Source organism: Salvelinus alpinus, chromosome 10 (genome assembly GCF_045679555.1).
Source record: "Salvelinus alpinus chromosome 10, SLU_Salpinus.1, whole genome shotgun sequence".
NCBI classification, from domain to species: domain Eukaryota; kingdom Metazoa; phylum Chordata; class Actinopteri; order Salmoniformes; family Salmonidae; genus Salvelinus; species Salvelinus alpinus.
In genome coordinates, this window is record NC_092095.1 from 46,222,852 (window position 1) to 46,244,649 (window position 21,798).

General features: G+C 43.0%; 1 protein-coding gene across 5 annotated transcripts in view; it reads left to right on the forward strand.

The window, feature by feature from the left end:
• The first annotated feature begins 295 nt into the window (after positions 1-295).
• LOC139532093 (trifunctional purine biosynthetic protein adenosine-3-like) overlaps positions 296-21,798 on the forward strand; it is a 34,193-nt gene continuing 12,690 nt past the window's right edge. The window contains exons 1-16 of one of the 5 annotated variants that reach the window (XM_071329234.1): positions 296-598; positions 2,438-2,587; positions 2,740-2,835; positions 3,063-3,237; positions 3,471-3,582; positions 6,632-6,700; positions 6,996-7,121; positions 7,241-7,328; positions 7,445-7,530; positions 7,801-7,969; positions 15,026-15,257; positions 15,893-15,990; positions 17,336-17,445; positions 17,797-17,995; positions 18,290-18,541; positions 18,898-19,050. In XM_071329234.1, coding sequence (XP_071185335.1) covers positions 2,443-2,587; positions 2,740-2,835; positions 3,063-3,237; positions 3,471-3,582; positions 6,632-6,700; positions 6,996-7,121; positions 7,241-7,328; positions 7,445-7,530; positions 7,801-7,969; positions 15,026-15,257; positions 15,893-15,990; positions 17,336-17,445; positions 17,797-17,995; positions 18,290-18,541; positions 18,898-19,050 — 2,110 coding nt within the window. In that variant the 5' untranslated portion in view covers positions 296-598; positions 2,438-2,442. Of the gene's footprint in view, positions 599-2,437; positions 2,588-2,739; positions 2,836-3,062; positions 3,238-3,470; positions 3,583-6,631; positions 6,701-6,995; positions 7,122-7,240; positions 7,329-7,444; positions 7,531-7,800; positions 7,970-15,025; positions 15,258-15,892; positions 15,991-17,335; positions 17,446-17,796; positions 17,996-18,289; positions 18,542-18,897; positions 19,051-21,798 lie in introns of those variants that run through there. The other 4 variants (XR_011666495.1, XM_071329231.1, XM_071329232.1 and 1 more) reach the window with 4 other exon arrangements.

Genomic DNA, 21,798 nt, shown 5'->3' on the forward strand with positions numbered 1-21,798 from the left:
TGCAGCACGGCCAATGCAGAGCCCCAGATTGACCACTCAGGGCCTTTAAGAGTTGAATAACCATGCTCTACAGGCAAAAAAATATAGGGTTGGCCTAAAAACTACAACTCCCATGATTCTCTGAATGAAAAGAAAAGGACTACAGGCTAAGGAAGTTAAAAAATGTTTTACAGAAATAAAACTTTATATGTACATGATAGACTTTATCTTAAGACCTTTTACTAGACACTACCTAAATCAATGGCCTATAGAAGTTAAATATCCATTATTTGTCCCGCGTTTAAAGATAAACAAACACAGTCGCGTATCATTTAGGGTCCACGTGGTTTGAGAGTTGATATGCTTTGTTCAAGTCATTAATTAGTTGGAACTAAAAAAAAGTCAGACAAGTTAAATTGTTGAACGCGGCACGTGTATAACTACAACCAGTTATAAGTCGAAAATGTACCAGTTTGCTAGTTTCGACTAGCACTTTAACGCTGCAATACTCTGTGTGTGCACACACAAGGTAGTCTCCCCCCAGCTGTGGGCAAGGAAAATAAATCTGGACGTGGGCGCTGTTATCAAAAATACGAACTTGCCACTACACAAGATACATGTGAGTTTGGCTTTAATATACTTTTTTTAATGAGAACTTGCAGTGTTGCGCGTGTGGTCACTGAGTCCGTTTTACCATCGTGATGCGATGCTAACTACAACTTGGAATCAACTGGGAAGTTGGCTACAATACCTAGATAAAAATACAAGTAACGTTACACTGCTAATTTCGAATGAGGGTGATTTTTGACGCAGTATTTTTGTATGTGGCTGCAAATATATAGATGCGTCAATGAACTTGCTAGTGTGGCTAAACTCAAACGCTGTAGGTAACTGGCTACAGTTGTTGCTAGCTGCTGTAGCTATCTAAGTTATGTAGTTTAACTTTGCTTGTGGAGGCATTCCACCCACATTTGTGATATTGTAGCTAGTGGGCTCATTCTGCCATCACTGGTCATCAAACTTAGTAAAAAAGTTGCTATTTTTCCACCGTGTAGTTTTAGTAATACTTGCATCAATTGTGCTGATAAAAAAAGCGATGGGCTGCGGACAATCATTTGTTAAAAAAATTATCTCAAAGTTCTCAAACCTCTAAATTAATAGTTCCATTGTCACGAGTGCGTGTTTCCAATCAAAGGGAGCGAGTCGACTAATTGGGAACCACGCGCATCCTGCTACTCACATTATCTATGTAAAAGCTCCTATTTGATAGTCTGCTGATGTAACCTAGATTTTGTACAGAGGCTTATAGGCCATTCCTGGTTGGTCATGGTTTTTATTTAAGCAAACCTAATTATCCTAGCCTGTTGCTTAAGTTCTCCTAACCCGCCATAAAAAGTCAAATCTGACGTTAATTTGACAATTTATCCCTTCTGGCCATGATCTTCCAGGGGCACGTTCAGCAGGGTTGAACATTCAGATAGAAATATGCTATGTAGATCAAACATGCCTCTAATATGTAGAATAAGAAAGCAAATTGGCTCTATTCACACATTTCTATCTGCAACGTTAGATAACTGAACATTGCTCCACTAAGATGGGAGATGGGACTGGTTTAAACTCTGACCCCTTGGTTTATTTATTGTGTGTGAGCGTTTATTGATTGGGGCAAAGGCATGTCCTCCACTTCTTCCACCCCAATATTGTCCATCTACAACAGTGATAGCAAACTTTGATGCGGGTGGGGACCAACAAAAAATCTGAAATCATTATGATGGGCTGCCCATCCCTGAGCTACAGTGTCTTTGAGGAAAATGAAACGCATACAGTATTCAAGGGGTTGTACATGTTAGTCCCCCCCAACTTGTTTCTACTGTCATTAACACGCTGATACATGATATGACACCCACATCTTTTTTTTAATGCAAATTACAGTTTTTAATGGGTCCCTACACAGAATGGGCTCTTGCACAATGACAACTAATTGGAGACAGATTTTTATGGGTGGCCGTGTCCCTACCAATGTGACGTATGAATAGGTGATTTTAAGTGCTAGGCCCCAGCAAAAGGTCACCAATTCTTCACAGCAGCCTGGTGATGAGGCCTTGGGTAAGGTCCTCATTTGCAAACCCCCTGCACCATAGGTCAATTTTCACATGCATTTAAATAGCTTCCTTTATGGATTATAAATTAAGTGATTGGAGAAGCTGTTTTATTTACTGTCGCTGTTAGTGCCCAGTGACTAACCTGGGTTGAATTCAGAAGGGTGCAATGTTCTGAAGGTTGCAGATAGAAATGTATTGAATAGAGCTGACAAGTTTCTTTATTCTACATGACAGAGAAGTATGTCTGTTCTACAGAATTAATTTTTTATATGGAAGTTCCATGATGTCTTAATCATCCTTGTTCGATGATGATGTGATTTGATCATGTGTGCATGTTTTGTGATTGGTTCTTTCAGTTGCCATGGCAGAGCGGGTGCTGATGATTGGCAGTGGTGGGCGGGAACACGCCCTGGCATGGAAGCTGGCACAGTCGCCACACATCCAGGAGGTCCTGGTTGCACCGGGGAATGCTGGCACCGCCAACTGTGGAAAGATCTCCAACTCTGGTGAGAAGGACACGCATAACTGTTTCGCATATCATGATCTGTCTGGGGTCTTTTATGATCACCTGACATGACTAGGAATTGTATGATCTAGTAAAACTCTTAGCCACTCCGTTGCATCTGAAATGTGTGTGTGTCTCCCCCCTTCTGCATAGAGGTGTCTGTGAGTAACCACTCTATCCTGGCTCAGTTCTGTAAGGAGCATAGTGTGGGGCTGGTGTTGGTAGGGCCCGAGGTGCCTCTGGCAGCAGGTGAGTGGCACACATACTTATCTTCCCCATTTTATATTCAGCCATCTGAAACAGTACAGGTACAAAGGAATTGCCAAGATTGCAGTCATTGTAAATAAGAATTTGTTCTTAATTGACTCATTTAAATGTATAATTATTATCAATGCACTATAAATATAATACTTTTCCTTTTCCCCCATTCTCTGGTCCCTCTCTCCCTCGTTCCAATCTCATCTGCACCCCCCCAGGCATGGTAGATGACCTGCAAGCGGCGGGGGTCCAGTGTTTCGGCCCTTCGGCGAAGGCTGCCCAGCTGGAGGCCAGTAAGAGTTTCTCCAAGGCCTTTATGGACCGTCACGGCATCCCCACAGCCCACTGGTGCTCCTTCACTGACCCCCAGGAGGCCTGCAGCTACATCCGCACGTCAGTACTGGGCTGTGCTGGGGGGGGGGGGGGGGGGTGTTGGAGGCAGAGAGGTCATGTTCATTAGGGCACACCATAGGAAAATTATTTGCAATGGAAAACAGTGTTTCTAATTGGACTAGTCCAGGTAGTCTGTCCCTGTTTGAGTCTGCTCGCTGTGTGTCATCTTAACACTGTGTCATTGAATTTCTACCCATCTCCTGAAATGAAATATAATTAACCCCTGACCCCAGGGCCAGTTTTCCTGCGCTGGTGGTGAAGGCCAGTGGCCTGGCTGCAGGGAAGGGTGTCATTGTGGCCAAGGACCAGGAGGAGGCCTGCCAGGCTGTGGTGGACATAATGAAGGTATAGTTTCAAAGTGACCCAAAGTCAGTTTTGCATTTCCCACCCTAATAGTTAAGGCTATGATTCCGAGAGGGTATGCTGTATCTGTGGGCACTGACAGTAGGTGGATCAGAAAGGTTTGCATTAGAGGTTGACCGATTGGGATTGTTCAACGCCGATACCGATTTATTGGAGGACCAAAAAAAAACTTTGCCTTTTTAAATAGTTTTTATTTATATATACAGTGGGGAGAACAAGTATTTGATACACTGCCGAATTTGCAGGTTTTCCTACTTACAAAGCATGTAGAGGTCTGTAATTTTTTATCATAGGTACTCACAACAAAAATCCAGAAAATCACATTATGATTTTTAAGTAATTCATTTGCATTTTATTGCATGACATAATTATTTGATCACCTACCAACCAGTAAGAATTCCGGTTCTCACAGACCTGTTAGTTTTTCATTAAGAAGCCCTCCTGTTCTCCACTCATTACCTGTATTAACTGCACCTGTTTGAACTCGTTACCTGTATAAAAGACACCTGTCCACACACTCAATCAAACAGACTCCAACCTCTCCACAATGGCCAAGACCAGAGAGCTGTGTAAGGACATCAGGGGTAAAATTGTAGACCTGCACAAGGCTGGGATGGGCTACAGGACAATAGGCAAGCAGCTTGGTGAGAGGGCAACAACTGTTGGCGCAATTATTAGAAAATGGAAGAAGTTCAAGATGACGGTCAATCACCCTCGGTCTGGGGCTCCATGCAAGATCTCACCTCGTGGGGCATCAATGATCATGAGGAAGGTGAGGGATCAGCCCAGAACTACACGGCAGGACCTGGTCAATGACCTGAAGAGAGCTGGGACCACAGTCTCAAAGAAAACCATTAGTAACACACTACTCCGCCATGGATTAAAATCCTGCAGCGCACGTAAGGTCCCCCTGCTCAAGCCAGCGCATGTCCAGGCCCGTCTGAAGTTTGCCAATGACCCTCTGGATGATCCAGAGGAGGAATGGGAGAAGGTCATGTGGTCTGATGAGACGACAACAGAGCTTTTTGATCTAAACTCCACTCGCCGTGTTTGGAGGAAGAAGAAGGATGAGTACAACCCCAAGAACACCATCCCAACCGTGAAGCATGGAGGTGGAAACATCATTCTTTGGTGATGCTTTTCTGCAAAGGGGACAGGACGACTGCACCGTATTGAGGGGTGGATGGATGGGGCCATGTATCGCGAGATCTTGGCCAACAACCTCCTTCCCTCAGTAAGAGCATTGAAGACGGGTCGTGGCTGGGTCTTCCAGCATGACAACGACCTGAAACACACAGCCAGGGCAACTAAGGAGTGGCTCCGTAAGCAGCATCTCAAGGTCCTGGAGTGGCCTAGCCAGTTTTCAGATATGAACCCAATAGAAAATCTTTGGAGGGAGCTGATAGTTCGTATTGCCCAGCGACAGCCCCGAAACCTGAAGGATCTGAAGGTCTATATGGAGGAGTGGGCCAAAATCCCTGCTGCAGTGTGTGCAAACCTGGTCAAGAACTACAGGAAACATATGATCTCTGTAATTGCAAACAAAGGTTTCTGTACCAAATATTAAGTTCTGCTTTTCTGATGTATCAAATACTTGTCATGCAATAAAATGCTAATTAATTACTTAAAAATCATACAATGTGATTTTCTGGATTTTTGTTTTAGATTCCGTCTCTCACAGTTGAAGTGTACCGATGATAAAAAATTACAGACCTCTACATGCTTTGTAAGTAGGAAAACCTGCAAAATCGTCAGTGTATCAAATACTTGTTCTCCCCACTGTGTGTGTGTGTGTGTGTGTGTGTGTGTATATATATATATATATATATATATATACTGCTCAAAAAAATAAAGGGAACACTTAAACAACACAATGTAACTCCAAGTCAATCACACTTCTGTGAAATCAAACTGTCCACTTAGGAAGCAACACTGATTGACAATAAATTTCACATGCTGTTGTGCAAATGGAATAGACAAAAGGTGGAAATTATAGGCAATTAGCAAGACACCCCCAATAAAGGAGTCATTCTGCAGGTGGTGACCACAGACCACTTCTCAGTTCCTATGCTTCTGATGTTTTGGTCACGTTTGAATGCTGGCGGTGCTTTCACTCTAGTGGTAGCATGAGACGGAGTCTACAACCCACACAAGTGGCTCAGGTAGTGCAGCTCATCCAGGAAGGCACATCAATGCGAGCTGTGGCAAGAAGGTTTGCTGTGTCTGTCAGCGTAGTGTCCAGAGCATGGAGGCGCTACCAGGAGACAGGCCAGTACATCAGGAGACGTGGAGGAGGCCGTAGGAGGGCAACAACCCAGCAGCAGGACCGCTACCTCCGCCTTTGTGCGGAGGCGCATTGTCTGCTATTGTGGCATTTTGCGTCACGATTGATCAAAAGGGTAGAGTAATTCTGAAATGTATATTTTTGGGGGACTATCTGGATATCAGGGGGGGAAAATGACATTAGAATAGTGAAATTTCAAATGCCCACCCCTTGCTACTACCAGTCTCTTTCCCCTTTCTGGTTGGCTTATTTATCCTCTTCTGTGTTCATGTACTGACAGAATACCACAGTCTATCCTCTTTTGATTGTCACAAATGTTTTCTGTGGGTTTACCTCAGTACAGCAGTTTTCATAAGAATGTCGCTCGGCCTTGAATTTTGTTATTTTGGGTGAGATGAGGTGTCACTTACGCACACTCGCTAGACTATGAGTGTGTGTGTGTATATAATCTCTCGCACTATATACGTGCACAGTTTTTTTTATTTTACTCTTACCTATCCTAATGATTCCTAGTCACTTTACCCTGCCTTCATGTACATATCTACATCAAATACCTTGTACCTCTGCACATTGATCTGGTACTCCCTTTTTTATATAGCTCCATTCTTGTGTACTTTATATTTTATTCATCTTTTGTTTTAAATAAAATAGTATTTTTAAACTCTGCATCGTTGGGAAGGGCTGGTAAGCAAGCATTTCTACACCAGTTGTATTCGGCGCGACTCAACAAATCCATCTCTGTTGCAGGACAAAATGTTTGGCTCTGCTGGGGAAACTGTGGTGGTGGAAGAACTGCTGGAGGGAGAAGAAGTGTCTGTGAGTGTCCGGCCCTCTTTCTTTTTCTTGTGAAATACCAACGTGTACATGCACAGCGGGCAGCATTTTTGTCACGCGAAATAGCACAGTTCTGGGCAAAGAATACATTGGATCATGTGTGTTCCTTGTCTATTTAAAATGTTATGGTTATTTTGCTCACTGCCATTTGCTTGTGCAAAATGTCGGCCTATATGCACCCTGACAACAATTCAATATGCGGTTCCATTATTGCCATTTACGAACTACTTACTCGCTCTCTCTCTCTCTCTCTCTCTCTCTCTCCTTCCCTGTATAGTGTCTGTGTTTCAGTGATGGCTGCACTGTGTCCCCCATGCCCCCGGCCCAGGACCACAAACGCCTGCAGGATGGCGACCTGGGCCCCAACACCGGCGGCATGGGGGCCTACTGCCCCACCCCTCAGGTACACACACACACACACTTGACAACCACCCACCACTGTCTCACATTGCTCAGAATGTGAACAGAGAGTCCTACACAACCTGCTATTGTTTGTCCTCTGTCTGTCAATCAAACGTCCAGGTGTCTCAGGAGCTTTTGCAGCAGATCAGCGAGACTGTCCTGCAGAAGACTGTGGATGGCATGAAGGAGGAGGGTGCCCCCTATGTGGGTGAGTAATGAACTGCAGCCAGCACTGGTTGAGTGGAAATGAAAGGGGTGTGAAATCTTGTCCTTTCTCTTTCATTTGTCTCACTCGCTTGTTTATTTGTTGTTGTCCTCTCTCAGGTGTGCTGTACGCTGGGCTGATGTTGACCAAGCAGGGGCCAAAGGTCCTGGAGTTCAACTGTCGCTTCGGCGACCCAGAGTGTCAGGTTGGTCAACAGTTTGTGTGAGCATGTGTTATTGGTATATGTTACTGCTCTATGTTATCAGCTCTCTGATAAGTCAAGTTCTGCACTTGCACTCCACTAATGGGTAAATTTAAGATTAATTGAGGATGAACTGGTCCTTAATCTGTGCCTATTAGGACAATTCCGATCTTGCCTGAATTTTGCAGTGGGAAAACTGAAATTCCAGTATTACATCCCTGTTTCACTCTGAATCAAAATATTTTCTTCCTACTGAACGTGACCCTGTTCCAGGTGCTGATGCCCTTGCTGAAGAGTGACCTGTATGAGGTGCTCCAGAGCACCCTGCAGGGGAAGTTGGCATCCAGCGCCCCTGTGTGGCACCAGGACAGCTCTGCAGTTACTGTGGTCATGGCCAGCCCTGGCTACCCCGGCTCCTATAAGAAAGGTGTCACAATCACAGGTAGGTACGTTTCTGTCAATCGCTACTCAACTGGCGTGTATTCATTAGTAACACCGTTGCAAAGAGTTTTGCACTGTTGCAAAGCGTTTCCATTGGGCAAATTCAGGTAGGTCCCTCCACGTTTAATTCCATTTGTCTCCTCTGTTTTCTTTCGTATGGTTCCCTTTCGATCCTTGTGAATATTCCCGTTTGGAACAGATCTGCTGTCAGTCGAAACCGATACTGAACAACAGACCTATCAACTAATTACATAACTTTAACCAGGTTTCCATCCAACCTTTTAATGCGAGTAAAGTACATGCTGGATAAAACATGTCACGGCGGGCCTGATGGAAATGGCACATTTTGTCAGCGAACTTTCCAAATGTCGGCAAAACTACATACGCTATGCAAGGTGGGATAATTTTATGTCTGTAAAATGTATTACGTGAGAAATTGTGGTGGAAATGCTTTTATGTGCAAATATCGATATAATAACCATATCTTGGTGACAGGCGATGGGTCGGCGGGGGGCGACAGGGGAAAAATATATACAGTTGAAGTCGGAAGCTTACATACACTTAGGTTGGAGTCATTAAAACTCGTTTTTCATCAACTCCACAAATTTCTTGTTGACAAACTATAGTTTTGGCAAGTCGGTTAGGACATCTACTTTGTGCGTGACAAGTAATTTTCCCAACAATTGTTTAGACTTATAATTCACTGTATCACAATTCCACTGGGTCAGAAGTTTACATACAGTAAGTTGACTGTGCCTTTAAACAGCTTGGAACATTCCAGAAAATGTAATGTCTTCTGATAGTCTAATTGACATAATTTGAGTCAATTGGAGGTGTACCTGTGGATGTATTTCAAGGCCTACCTTCAAACTCACTTCTTTGCTTGACATCATGGGAAAATCAAAAGAAATCAACCAAGACCTTGAAATTTGTAGACCGCCACAAGTCTGGTTCATCCTTGGGAACAATTTCCAAACGCCTGAAGGTACCACGTTCATCTGTACAAACAATAGTACACAAGTATAAACACCATGGGACCACGCAGCCATCACCGCTCAGGAAGGAGACGCGTTCTGTCTCCTAGAGATGAACGTACTTTGGTGCGAACCAAGCAAATCAATCCCAGAACAACAGCAAAGGACCCTGTGAAGATGCTGGAGGAAACGGGTACAAAAGTATCTATATGCGCAGTAAAACGAGTCCCATATCGACATAACCTGAAAGGCCGCTAAGCAAGGAAGAAGCCACTGCACCAAAACCTCCATAATAAATCCAGACTACGGTTTGCAACTGCACATGGGGACAAAGATTGTACTTTTTGGAGAAATGTCCTCTGGTCTGATGAAACAAAAATAGAACTGTTTGGCCATAATGACCATCATTATGTTTGGAGGAAAAAGGGAGACGCTTGCAAGCTGAAGAACACCATCCCAACCGTGAAGCACGGGGGTGGCAGCATCATGTTGTTGGGAGTGCTTAGCTCCAGGAGAGACTGGTGCACTTTGCAAAATAGATGGCATCATGAGGGAGGAAAATTGTGGATATATTGAAGCAACATCTGAAGAGATCAGTCAGGAAGTTAAAGCTTGGTCGCAAATGGGTCTTCCAAATGGACAATGACCCCAAGCATACTTCCAGAGTTGTGACAAAATGGCTTAAGGACCACAAAGTCAAGGTTTTGGAGTGGCCATCACAAAGCCCTGACCTCAATCCTATAGAAAATGTGTGGGCAGAACTGAAAAAGCGTGTGCAAGCAAGGAGGCCTACAAACCTGACTCAGTTACACCAGCTCTGTCAGGAGGAATGGGCCAAAATTCACCCAACTTATTGTGGGATGCTTGTGGAAGGCTACTCGAAACGTTTGACCCAACTTAAACAATTTAAAGGCAATGCTACCAAATACTAATTGAGTGTATGTAAACTTCTGACCCACTGGGAATGTGAAAGAAATAAAAGCTGAAATAAATCATTCTCTCTGCTATTATTGTGACATTTCACATTCTTAAAATAAAGTGGTGATCCTAACTGACCTAAGACAGGGAATTCTTACTAGGATTAAATGTCAGGAATTGTGAAACTGAGTTTAAATGTATTTGGCTAAGGTATGTTAGCTTCCGACTTCAACTGTATGTGTACACACACACACACACACACACACACACACACACACACACACACAACCGTTCAAAAGTTTGGGGTCACTTAGAAATGTCCTTGCTTTTGAAAGAAAATAACTTTTTCTGTTCATTAACATAACACACAGTACCAGTCAAGTTTGGACACCTACTCATTCAAAGATTTTTCTTTATTTTTTCTATTTTCTAAATTGTAGATTTAATAGTGAAGCCATCAAAACTATGAAATAAAACGTATGGAATCATGTAACCAAAAAAGTGTTGAACAAATTCAAATATATTTTGAGATTCTTCAAAGTAGCCACGCTTTGCCTTGACAGCTTTGAAACCAATATGCTAGTTAAAGCAGCGCGCGGTCTGGAAAGGCAGTTTGCAAGTTAACTTACAGCAGTATGTCCCCTGAACAATAACGAAGAGGTAGGTGAGAAGCTTGACCACGGAGACGGGGGTGAGAAGATGATGACGCATACTCCATGAACTAACTGAAAAACAACTGGCATTTGGAAAGTTTGAGGTGATGGAGAAAGTGTGGTGGAACAAGTATTGTTAGCATTGTTAAAACCTCTCTAGGGTATGTGGGACGGTAGCGTCCCACCTCTTCAACAGCCAGTGGAACCGCAGGGCGCCAAATTCAAAACAACAGAAATCCCATAATTTAAAATTCCTCAAACATACATGTATTTTACACCATTTTAAAGATACACTTGTAAATCCAGCCACAGTGTCCGATTTCAAAAAGGCTTTACGAAGAAAGCAAACCAAACGATTATGTTAGGTGAGTGCCTATTCACAGAATAACTCTTTCCAGCCAAAGAGGATTCACAAAAAGCAGAAATATAGATAAAATGAATCACTAACCTTTGATCTTCATCAGATGACACTCATAGGACTTCATGTTACACAATACATGTATGTTTTGTTCGGTAAAGTTCATATTTATATCCAAAAATCTGAGTTTACATTGGCGCCTTATGTTCAGAAGTTCCAAAACATCCTTTGATTTTGCACAGAGCCACATCAATTTACAGGAATACTCAAACATTGCTAAAAGATACAACTGTTATGCATGGAATTTTAGATGCACTTCTCCTTAATGCAACCACTGTCAGATTTCAAAAAAGCTTTACGTAAAAAGCAAACCATGCAATAATCTGAGTCGGCGCTCAGAGCCCAATCAAGACACAAATATATCCGCCATATTATGCAGTCAACAAAAGTCATAAATGGCATTATAAATCTTCACTTTTGCTGATCTTTGTCGGAATGCACTCCCAGGACTCCCACTTCCACAAGAAATGTTTGTTTTGTTCGGTAATGTCCAACATTTATGTTCAAATAGTTACTTTTGTTAGCGCGTTTGGTAAACAAATCCAAAGTCACGAAGCGCGTTCACTAAAAGCAGACAATGTCAAAAAGTTCCGTAACAGTCAGTAGAAACATGTCAAACGATGTATTGAATCAATATATAGGATGTTTTTAACAAATCTTCAATAATGTTCCAACCGGAGAATTCCATTGTCTTCAGAAGTGCGATGGAACAGAGCTCCCTCATGTGAACGCGCATGGTCAGCTCATGGCAGACCTTACTTATTCCCTTCTCTTTCGGCCCCATTTCACAGTAGAAGCATCAGACAAGGTTCTACAGACTGTTGACATCTAGTGGAAGCCTTAGGAAGTGCAACATTACCAATATCCCACTATCTTCAATAGGAGCCGAGTTGAATATCGACCAACCTCAGATTTCCCTCTTCCTTGTTGGATTTTTTTCTCAGGTTTTTGCTTGCCATATGAGTTCTGTTATACTCACAGACATCATTCAAACAGTTAGAAAACACTCTGAAGTTTCTCAATCCAAATATACTAATAATATGCATATTCTAGCTTTTATGGCTTTGTAGCAGGCCGGTTACTCTGGACATGCTTTTCATCCGGACGTGAAAATACTGCACCCTACCCCAAAGAAGTTAGATATCTTGCTTAACTGATCAAATAATTGAGTTTATGGTGTGAAAATTAGCTGGCTAATAGTCAGAAAGCAAACGTTACATCAGATGAGCTCACGTTAGTAACCAATTTGCTATAGTATTAACTCGTATCAAATTTTATTGGTCACATACACGTGAGTAACAGATGTTATTGCGGGTGTAGTGAAATGCTTGTGCTTCTAGCGCCGACAGTGCAGTAATATCTAACAAATTACACATGTACACACACACATCTAGGTAGGAATGAATTAAGACTATATACATATGGACGAGTGATGTCTGCACGGAACGGACTAAGATACAGTACAATAGTATAGAGTACAGTATATACATATGAGATGAGTAATGGCAGATATGTAAACATTATTAGTGACTTGTGTTCCATTCCTTAGTGGCAGTGATTTCTAGTCTATGCCTATTGGCAGCAGCCTCTGTGCTAGTGATGGCTGTTTAACAGTCTGATGGCCTTGAGAAAGCTGTTTCTCAGTCTCGGTCCCAGCTTTGATGCACCTGTACTGACCTCGCTTCTGGATGATAGCGGGGTGAACAGGCAGTGGCTCGGGTGGTTGATGTCCTTGATGATCTTTTTGGCCTTCCTGTGCTGTAGGTGTCCAGGTACTGTAACGTTATAACTTGAGAAACGGAAAGGAGTTGTATAACGCGTTAGTTGCTTACTGGACCCAGGCAATCTGAAATGTTAACTAGCTAACATACTCTCTGTGAACTGTTTTCCCTGTACAGTATGTGGTTAATTTTCAGAATGAGAGAATTACAGTAGGTGAAAATAAGGCGTTGCTTGTTTAACAAGTGTAGCTGGTGCCTGGCTTAAGCTGGATGCCACTATAGAGGTGAAAGGAACGCCACACACTTTCCCTCTTTCTCACTTTTTCAATACAGTGGATTAAAAGTGGTATCCCAGGTGTACTCTCTGCCTGAAAGAGATCAGTTATGCTAACAAAGGGTATCATGCTCTGCTGGCACTTTGTAGAACAGATGTCTGCAGGCAGAAAGTGTACAATGTAATAATGTGCAGTGTAGCCCAAAGATATTGCTTTTCTGTTGAACTTGACAGTAACAGGTGTGGGTGAAGGGGGGATTATTTAATTATTTACTCGGTGAAGGTTGTTTTTGCACACATGTAGTCTTGTGCACTTGATCGACGTCTACTATAGTGGCCGCTATAATAGAGCAAACAGAATGCCTGTTTCATTATATTTCTACTTAAGATGTATTGTTCCCAAGTGCAATATTGGTGTGTGGTCACAAGCGTTCTATTATAAAGGCTGTCATGGCTACCTGCAATATTAGTGTGTTTTTTTTCTCTCAAGACTTGAATCATTTGCAGTAAAGTCTAGACAACAAATAACATTGATTGCTTTCTTTACATTTTTTTTTTGCTGTGAGTTAGGTTCACATTAACCACTTTATTTTGCACACAGACTGATCATGTAGATCATATTCTTTGTTTGATTAATTACAACCTGCATTTCCCCCTAGCAGGGATTTTCTTTGCATGTTTCAGTACAAAAAATGTCACCTTTTTTTGGGGCCCTCACCAGTTTGCATCCCTGATCATAGCGCCTGATGGTTTTTGCGACTGCACTTGAATAATTAATTTTCCGGGTTGACTGAACTTCATGTCTTAAAGTAATGATGGACTGTAGTTTCTCTTTTCTTATTTGAGCCGTTCTTGCCATAATATGGTCTTTTACCAAATAGGTATATCTTCTGTATACCACCCCTACCTTGTCACAACACAACTGATTAGCTCAAATGTATTAAAAGGAAAGAAATTACAAATTGACTTTAAGCAAGGCACACCTGTTAATTGAAATGCATTCCAGGTAACTACCTCGTGAAGCTGGTTGAGAGAATGCCAAGAGTGCAATGCTGTCATCAAGGCAAAGGGTTGCTACTTTGATGAATCTCAAATATAAAATATATTGTTTTTGAAACGTTATTTTTTTTGGTTACTACATAATTCTATGTTATTTAAAAGTTTTGATCTCTTCACTATTATTCTACAATGTTTAACAGTTTTTTTTTTAAATACAAAAATTGAATGAATAGGTGTCCCAACTTTTGTCGGGTACTGTATATCATTTATTTTAAGGAACTCAGTCCAGCTTTAAATGTTCTCTTGAGAGTTGTAGTAGAATGCATAAGGTGCAATTTGGAAATTGGGTAGTGCATCACTAATTCCTCTTGTCACGTTAGTCATTGCATACCTAAGAGCTATTTTATATCTTGTTAGAAATGTCCAGATCAACTAGCCCATGTCAGCTAATGTTTTTTAGCTCAGATATCTTGTAATCCTGGAAGGGGGGGGGCCCTGAGTGAAGAAGTAGAATTAAGTGATGAACTTCACAGGGTGGTGAAAGTGCACGGTGATGTGTTTGATGCTCCTTTCCAATAAATATATTCTTCTGGTGACATGATGATTGATCCTTGGCTGCTGTTTGACAAATAAAAATAGTATTTTCCCCCCTTTGTTTTCATAATAATCTCATGTAGGTTATACCAGCACTTTATCTGCGAGCTGTTCTATAATGAGTGCATGAGCCAAGACCAGAGTGTGCCTATTTGCGATATACACATTTATTATGACACAACTATCCGAGTTGAAATTGCAAAGGAAACCAATTTAACTTGTATGTGTTATTTGGTACATGGGAATTCAACCGCAGAAATTACTTTTGTACACTACGTCATTATGCACAGCCTTTTATGTAAATGTATCTCTGGTGGGGAAAATGCAACAAAAAAATTTATGCAGGTTTTAGAATGTTTGCATAAAACTGATTTAAAGTAAGGGGAGGTTAGGGACCCCCTTATCTCCAATTCCTGCGCCCCCCCCCCGTACCTCATGCACACTCCCTCTCTTCCTCCATATCTCTCTCTCTCATTCTCTCCATCACTCCCTCTACTCTCTCTCAGGTCTGTCTCAGGTGGAGGAGATGGGGGTGCATGTGTTTCACGCTGGCACGGCGCTGAAGGAAGGGGGTGTGGTCTCCAGCGGGGGGCGTGTCCTCACTGTCACCGCTGTTAGGTCGTCCCTGGAGATGGCCCTGCATGCAGCCAATCGGGGCGTGGCCGCCGTGGGGTTCCTGGGAGCTGTGTACCGACGTGACATCGGTCACCGAGCCATCACCCACCTCACCCAGCACAGGTGTGTGTGTGAGGGGACAGGGTGGACACACACACAGAAACACTCCTCATTCATTTCACTGTAATAGTTTGACAATCTTCAGGTTAGAACCCTACATTTTGTTTATTAGAGTACATATTGACAGGAGGGGGTATTGGCTAACCCTAGACAAAGTCTACCTCTGTGTCTGTTGTTTACACGTAGATTTGGCCTAGAAACGATGTGCATTTAGTATGAACTTGCTATGAACTCTCACATTTTGCCTCGCGTGTCTGGTACTCTAAAAAGTTGGACAGGGTTGGCATGTCTGGTATACTGTTACCGTGTAGATTTCCAGTCTGACTTTTTGTTTTCATATTTCAAAAACGTTCCTAGTTATGTTGGATTGGTGGAAGTTAACCTGGTAACCTGCATTAAACTGTAGGTTAGCCTAGCTAGCACATGACTAATGATTTGTACCCCTGGATAAGAATGGGTTGATGGACTTCGGAAAGAGAAACATTTTGTAGGTAGTCTACCTAAAGTAATTCTTATACATGACAGTGAGGTAGAAGCTGAATTGAGAGACCACTTGACATTGGTAGAGGGCAAATAGCTCTAGCCTCTAGCCTCATCTCACCATAACCTATGACCCTTGCTGTGTGTCCCTCCCCCAGCAGAGGCCTAACCTATAAGGACAGCGGAGTGGACATCGCTGCGGGAAACCGGCTGGTAGACATGATCAAGCCATTTGCCAAGGCCACCTCTCGCTCAGGTAGTCACGTCAACCCCCCCCCCCCCCTCATTGCCTTTAATCAGAACAGCTACAGCTGAGCTACTAGCTAGATAGCCTGCAGAGCTGCAGTGCTTTTCCCAAACTCATACCTATCCACTTGTAATGATCTGTGTAAGATTGGATATATGATTAGTTTCCCAAATCTCGCTGAGTACCCTGTCAGTTCCAATTCCACCTTTTTTGAACTATTCAGGTCAACTAATCATCAAGCCTCTGATTAGATAAATCAGGTGTACTGGAATTGAACAAATAAGTGGAATGGCTGGGCAACACTGGTATACGCATTATGGAAAAACCCTAAATCTAGACTATTTTTAGAGGGACAAGATGCTAGGGGTCGGTTTGGGATTGGGCATTTCATTACATGCCCTGCACTAAAGCAGTCTCTCAGTCAACCTTTCATGATTTCACCTAATCCAACTAATTACGAAGCTCCAAGACGGTAAATTATTTTCCTTTCCTTGAGAAATGAACATGAGAAAAGAAATTAGATCTTGTCTACTTTATTTGGGTGTTGGATGATTTATTATAGTGACAAGGGCTTTAACAAATACTGTACCTGTAGACATTGTTCCAAATTCTGTTTTAGTAAAACTGTAGCGATGGCACACTTCTCGATTTGATCTACAAACACATTGCTGCAGGAAGCTTCAATTTAGTTTTCTACAATATATGTGTGGGTGGACGGATGGATGGATTGATTAATTTAGTTATTTAAAAGACAAAGGAAACCCAGTAAATTAGGGATACAAAGTATATTGAAAGCAGGTGCTTCCATACAGGTGTGGTTCTTGAGTTAATTAACAACCCATTATGCTTCTAGTCATGTATAAAAATGCCTGGTTGCCCATTTTTTTATTTGGCTACCATGGCATCTGTGGCTTTGATAGAGGGGTCTCAAAGGAGCATAGGGGGTTTAAAGTGTGCGTGTGTCAGTCACCAGTTCTCAACCCAATTGAACACTAATGGGAACACCAACGAAACACCAATGATGGAATTTTTTGTGAAAGAATGGTGTTGAATCCCTCTAATAGAGTTCCAGACACTTGTAGGATCTATGCCAAGGCGCATTGAATCTGTTCTGGCGTCTCGTGGTGGCCCAGCACCCTATTAAGACGCTTTATGTTGGTATTTCCTTTATTTTGCCAGTTACCTTTACATCAACCAGATGTTTATTTTGATCCTAGACTGGATAGAATATTATTTAAAAAATATACAATGTTTTTAATTATTTGGTGTATTAAACTTTTTCCCCAATCTGTTCTTTGTTTGTAAAAGACCTTTGTGTGTAAACAGTTGCCTTTATTCCCCTCCTGTCCACCAGGGTGTAACGCTGAGCTCGGGGGCTTCGCCGGCCTCTTTGACCTCAAAGCTGCAGGCTTCATCGACCCCATCCTGGTGTCTGGGACAGACGGCGTAGGGACCAAGCTCAAGGTAGGCGTGACTTCTCAAAACAGAAACGGTATATGAGACATTGCAGCCGTATTGCATATTTTGGTGCTGGAATAAAGCTGGGGAGCGTCATATTCCAAGTACAGGCTTTTCGTTCTTTTTCATGAAATGTAGGATCATGTGCATATGTTTTAGCTGTTTCTCAATTACGCCATGATTCCTCACATCTCATCTCCTCGCCGACTCTGCTGTATTGGCGGAGAAGGTCCAAGGTCCCTACCTTAGACCTCCTTCGCTAATGTGTTTTAAGCAGGTGAGGAGAGATTATGCCAGGAATCACAATGTCATTAAGATCCTACAACCTCTTCATGACTTCATCTCTGCCTTCTCTAGATTGGTCAGGCATGCCAGCAGCACAGCACCCTGGGACAGGACCTGGTGGCAATGTGTGTCAACGACGTGCTGGCCCAGGGGGCGGAGCCTCTCTTCTTCCTGGACTACTTTTCCTGTGGCCGTCTGGATGTGGGCGTGGCCTCCGCTGTGATTGGGGGCGTGGCCGAGGCCTGCGGGTTGGCGGGCTGCGCTCTGCTGGGTGAGGGGGGGGCAGTCAGATGTCATCCGTAAGATGCAAGGATGTGTGTGTGTGTGCGCTCACTATTTTGTGTGTTCAGGCGGTAAGAAAGTGGAGATGCTGGCTGATTTACTGGGGGTGTAGCGAAAACAACGAAGTAGAGTTTTAGCTGCTACACTGGAAACCATCTGTATTGTTGGGTGTGAGCCAGCCATCAATTTCTGGGTTCTACATTGTGTGTGTGTGCACATTTGCAACTGCATGTATGTGTGTTTTGATCATATATTTGTGTTAACTGTTTTTCCATTCATCCAGGCGGCGAGACTGCGGAGATGCCCGGTGTGTACGGCCCCGGAGAGTACGACCTGGCAGGGTTCTGTGTGGGGGCGGTGGAGAGGGGCGCCTTGCTACCCAGGCTGGGGGACATCTGCGACGGGGACCTGCTCATCGGGGTGGCCGCCTCAGGGGTGCATAGCAACGGATTCAGCCTGGTCCAGAAGGTCCTGGAGAGGGCAGGAGTCACCTACAGCTCTCCTGCACCTTTTGGGAAACCTGGACAAACTGTGGGTAGGTTAATGAGATCATATAAGCCCTTACACAGAGTAAACTTATGTTTCTTTGGGTTTGTCTGCCCAATCGTCTCTCATACTTTCTCTTGAAAGGAGGTAAATGGACAGAAAGGAGGTAAATGGACAGTCATTTATCTTTTCGACTATGTAGGGTTCACCTGCATAAGGTGCGATCTTCCTGCCTGTTACCAGTCTTATCCCAGTCTCTATTGGTAATATTTTGTACTGTTCAATTGTATTATTGTAAAGTTTATCTGGGTCCAAGAAAAGTGCTCTATGAATCTAATGTATCATAATTAAAGTAATTCACCGTAGAGGTTCCGTTTCCCCGTCTTCCCCCGTGTTGATCGACAGGTGAGGTTCTCCTGACGCCCACTAAGATCTACAGCCGCCTGCTCCTGCCAATCCTGCGCAGCGGCGCCATCAAGGGCTATGCCCACATCACTGGGGGCGGCCTATTGGAGAACATCCCCCGAATGCTGCCTCAGGAACTGTCCGTTGACCTGGGTGAGAGAGAAACACACACTTCTCTTATTGCCCATGTTTTTAAAGTGTAGTGGTAAACAATGTAAGCTCAGCAAAAAAAGAAACGTCCTCTCACTGTCAACTGCGTTTATTTTCAGCGAACTTAACATGTGTAAATATCTGTATGAACATGAGATTCAACAACTGAGACATATAAACTGAACAAGTTCCACAGACGTGACCAACAGAAATTGAATAATGTGGCCTTGAACAAAGGGGGGGGGTCAAAATCAAAAGCAACAGTCATTATCTGGTGTGGCCACCAGCTGCATTAAGTACTGCAGTGCATCTCCTCCTCATGGACTGCACCAGGTTTGACAGTTATTGCTGTGAGATGTGACCCCACTCTTCCACCAAGGCACCTGCAAGTTCCCGGACATTTCTAGGGGGAATGGCCCTAGCCCTCACCCTCCGATCCAACAGGTCCCAGACGTGCTCATTGGGATTGAGATCCGGGCTCTTCGCCGGCCATGGCCGAACACTGACATTCCTTTCTTGAAGGAAATCACGCACAGAACGAGCAGTATGGCTGGTGGCATTGTCATGCTGGAGGGTCATGTCAGGATGAGCCCGCAGGAAGGGTACCACATGGGGAGGAGGATGTCTTCCCTGTAACGCACAGCGTTGAGATTGCCTGCAATGACAACAAGCTCAGTCCGATGATGCTGTCACACACCGCCCCAGACCATGACGGACTCTCCACCTCCAAAATCGATCCAGCTCCAGAGTACAGGCCTCGGTGTAATGCTCATTCCTTCGACGATAAACGCGAATCTAACCATCACCCCTAGTTAGACAAAACCGCGACTCGTCAGTGAAGAGCACTTTTTGCCAGTCCTGTCTGGTCCAGCGACGTTGGGTTTGTGTCCATAGGCGACGATGTTGCTGGTGATGTCTGGTGAGGAACTGCCTTACAACAGGCCTACAGGCTCTCAGTCCAGCCTCTCTCAGCCTATTGCGGACAGTCTGAGCACTAATGGAGGGATTGTGTGTTCCTAGTGTAACTCGGGCAGTTGTTGTGGCCATCCTGTACCTGTCCCGCAGGTGTGATGTTCGGATGTACCGATCCTGTGCAGGTGTTGTTACACGTGGTCTGCCATTGAGAGGACAATCAGCTGTCCGTCCTGTCCCTGTAGCAATGTCTTAGGCGTCTCACAGTACGGACATTGCAGTTTCTTGCCCTGGCCACATCTGCAGTCCTCATGCCTCTCCTTGCAGCATGCCTAAGGCACGTTCACACAGATGAGCGGGAACCCTGGGCATCTTTCTTTTGGTGTTTTTCAGAGTCAGTAGTTTGCATAACTGTGACCTTAATTGCCTACCGTCTGTAAGCTGTTACTGTTTTAACGACTGTTCCACAGGTGCATGTTCATTAATTGTTCATGGTTCATTGAGCAAGCATGGGAAACAGTGTTTAAACCCTTTGCAATGAAGATCTTTGAAGTTATTTGGATTTTTATGAATTTTCTTTGAACGACAGGGCCCTGAGAAATAGACGTTTCTTTTTTTGCTGAGTTTATGTGAGGATGAAACAGTTGTCCATATCAGATACCTGATGCTGTTTTGATCTGTTGTAGGGCTGTCTCCGCCCCAAAAAATCTTAGTTGACCGAAAGTCGTCTCTTTCGACCAATCGATTGGTTACAATTTTTAAACGTGTATTTTTCCATTTAGACACCCTTTTTTTTGTTGTTTTAATGAAATCAACTATATGCTTTGAGCTTGTCTGATGCGTACCGTTTTGAAATAAGACAAATGCCTCAAGGGTGCCAGAGATCTAGATAACCAAAGGAAAACACCTTAACCTGACCCAACTATTCTCCTGCTGGCTTTTGCACATTCTGCCATTACTCTCCTGAAGTTGCTGGTAATAGGCTACAAGAGGAGTCGGCAACCTTTCTCACGTGGAATGCCAATTTCTTAACATGTTTACTTATCTGCGTGCCAGTTATGGTTTGCATATGCACATTTTTGTGAAACAGTTTCATTTCATTTATAATAACATCTTATTTCAAAATCATGTGGTTTATCAAAGTCCTATCTAAGTGAAAATTATACCAACCTAAAAATGTACACTACCGTTCAAAAGTTTGGGGTCACTTAGAAATGTCCTTGTTTTTGAAAGAAAAGCACTTTAACTTTATTTTTCATTTAAAAATAACATCAAATTGATCAGAAATACAGTGTAGACATTGTTCATGTTGTAAATTACTATTGTTTCTACGAGTCCAAGTCCTCTAAACAGCATGTAGGAAGCACATATAAACCATGCTTTTTACGAAGCTAAAGTGCAGTGCTCAAGTCCCACCAGACCTTACATATTCAATTATAACCTAAAAACATAAGACAACACTCCTAAGCCAAAGATGACTCAATTACTATTTCCTCCAAGATGCAGAACTAGTCTTACAAACCTAAAAAAACACGTCAGTTACTTTGCCACTATATTTCCCACTTAGTGACAAGTGTACAGTGCTTTAAATGCTAAACAATATTTAAGTATAGGAGATTACTTGTACATGTATCTCTGTAGAAGACATAAATGGGTTAATCAATCATGTTGGGTGTTCATAGTAATATTAGGTCCCCAAATGCATTTCTCTCTGTGTTAATTAGTTTTTACATTGTTCATGTTGTAAATTACTATTGTTTCTGGAAACAGCTTTTTTAGTTTTATTTATGGAATATCTATGTAGGCGTACAGAGGCCATTATTAACAGCAACCATCACT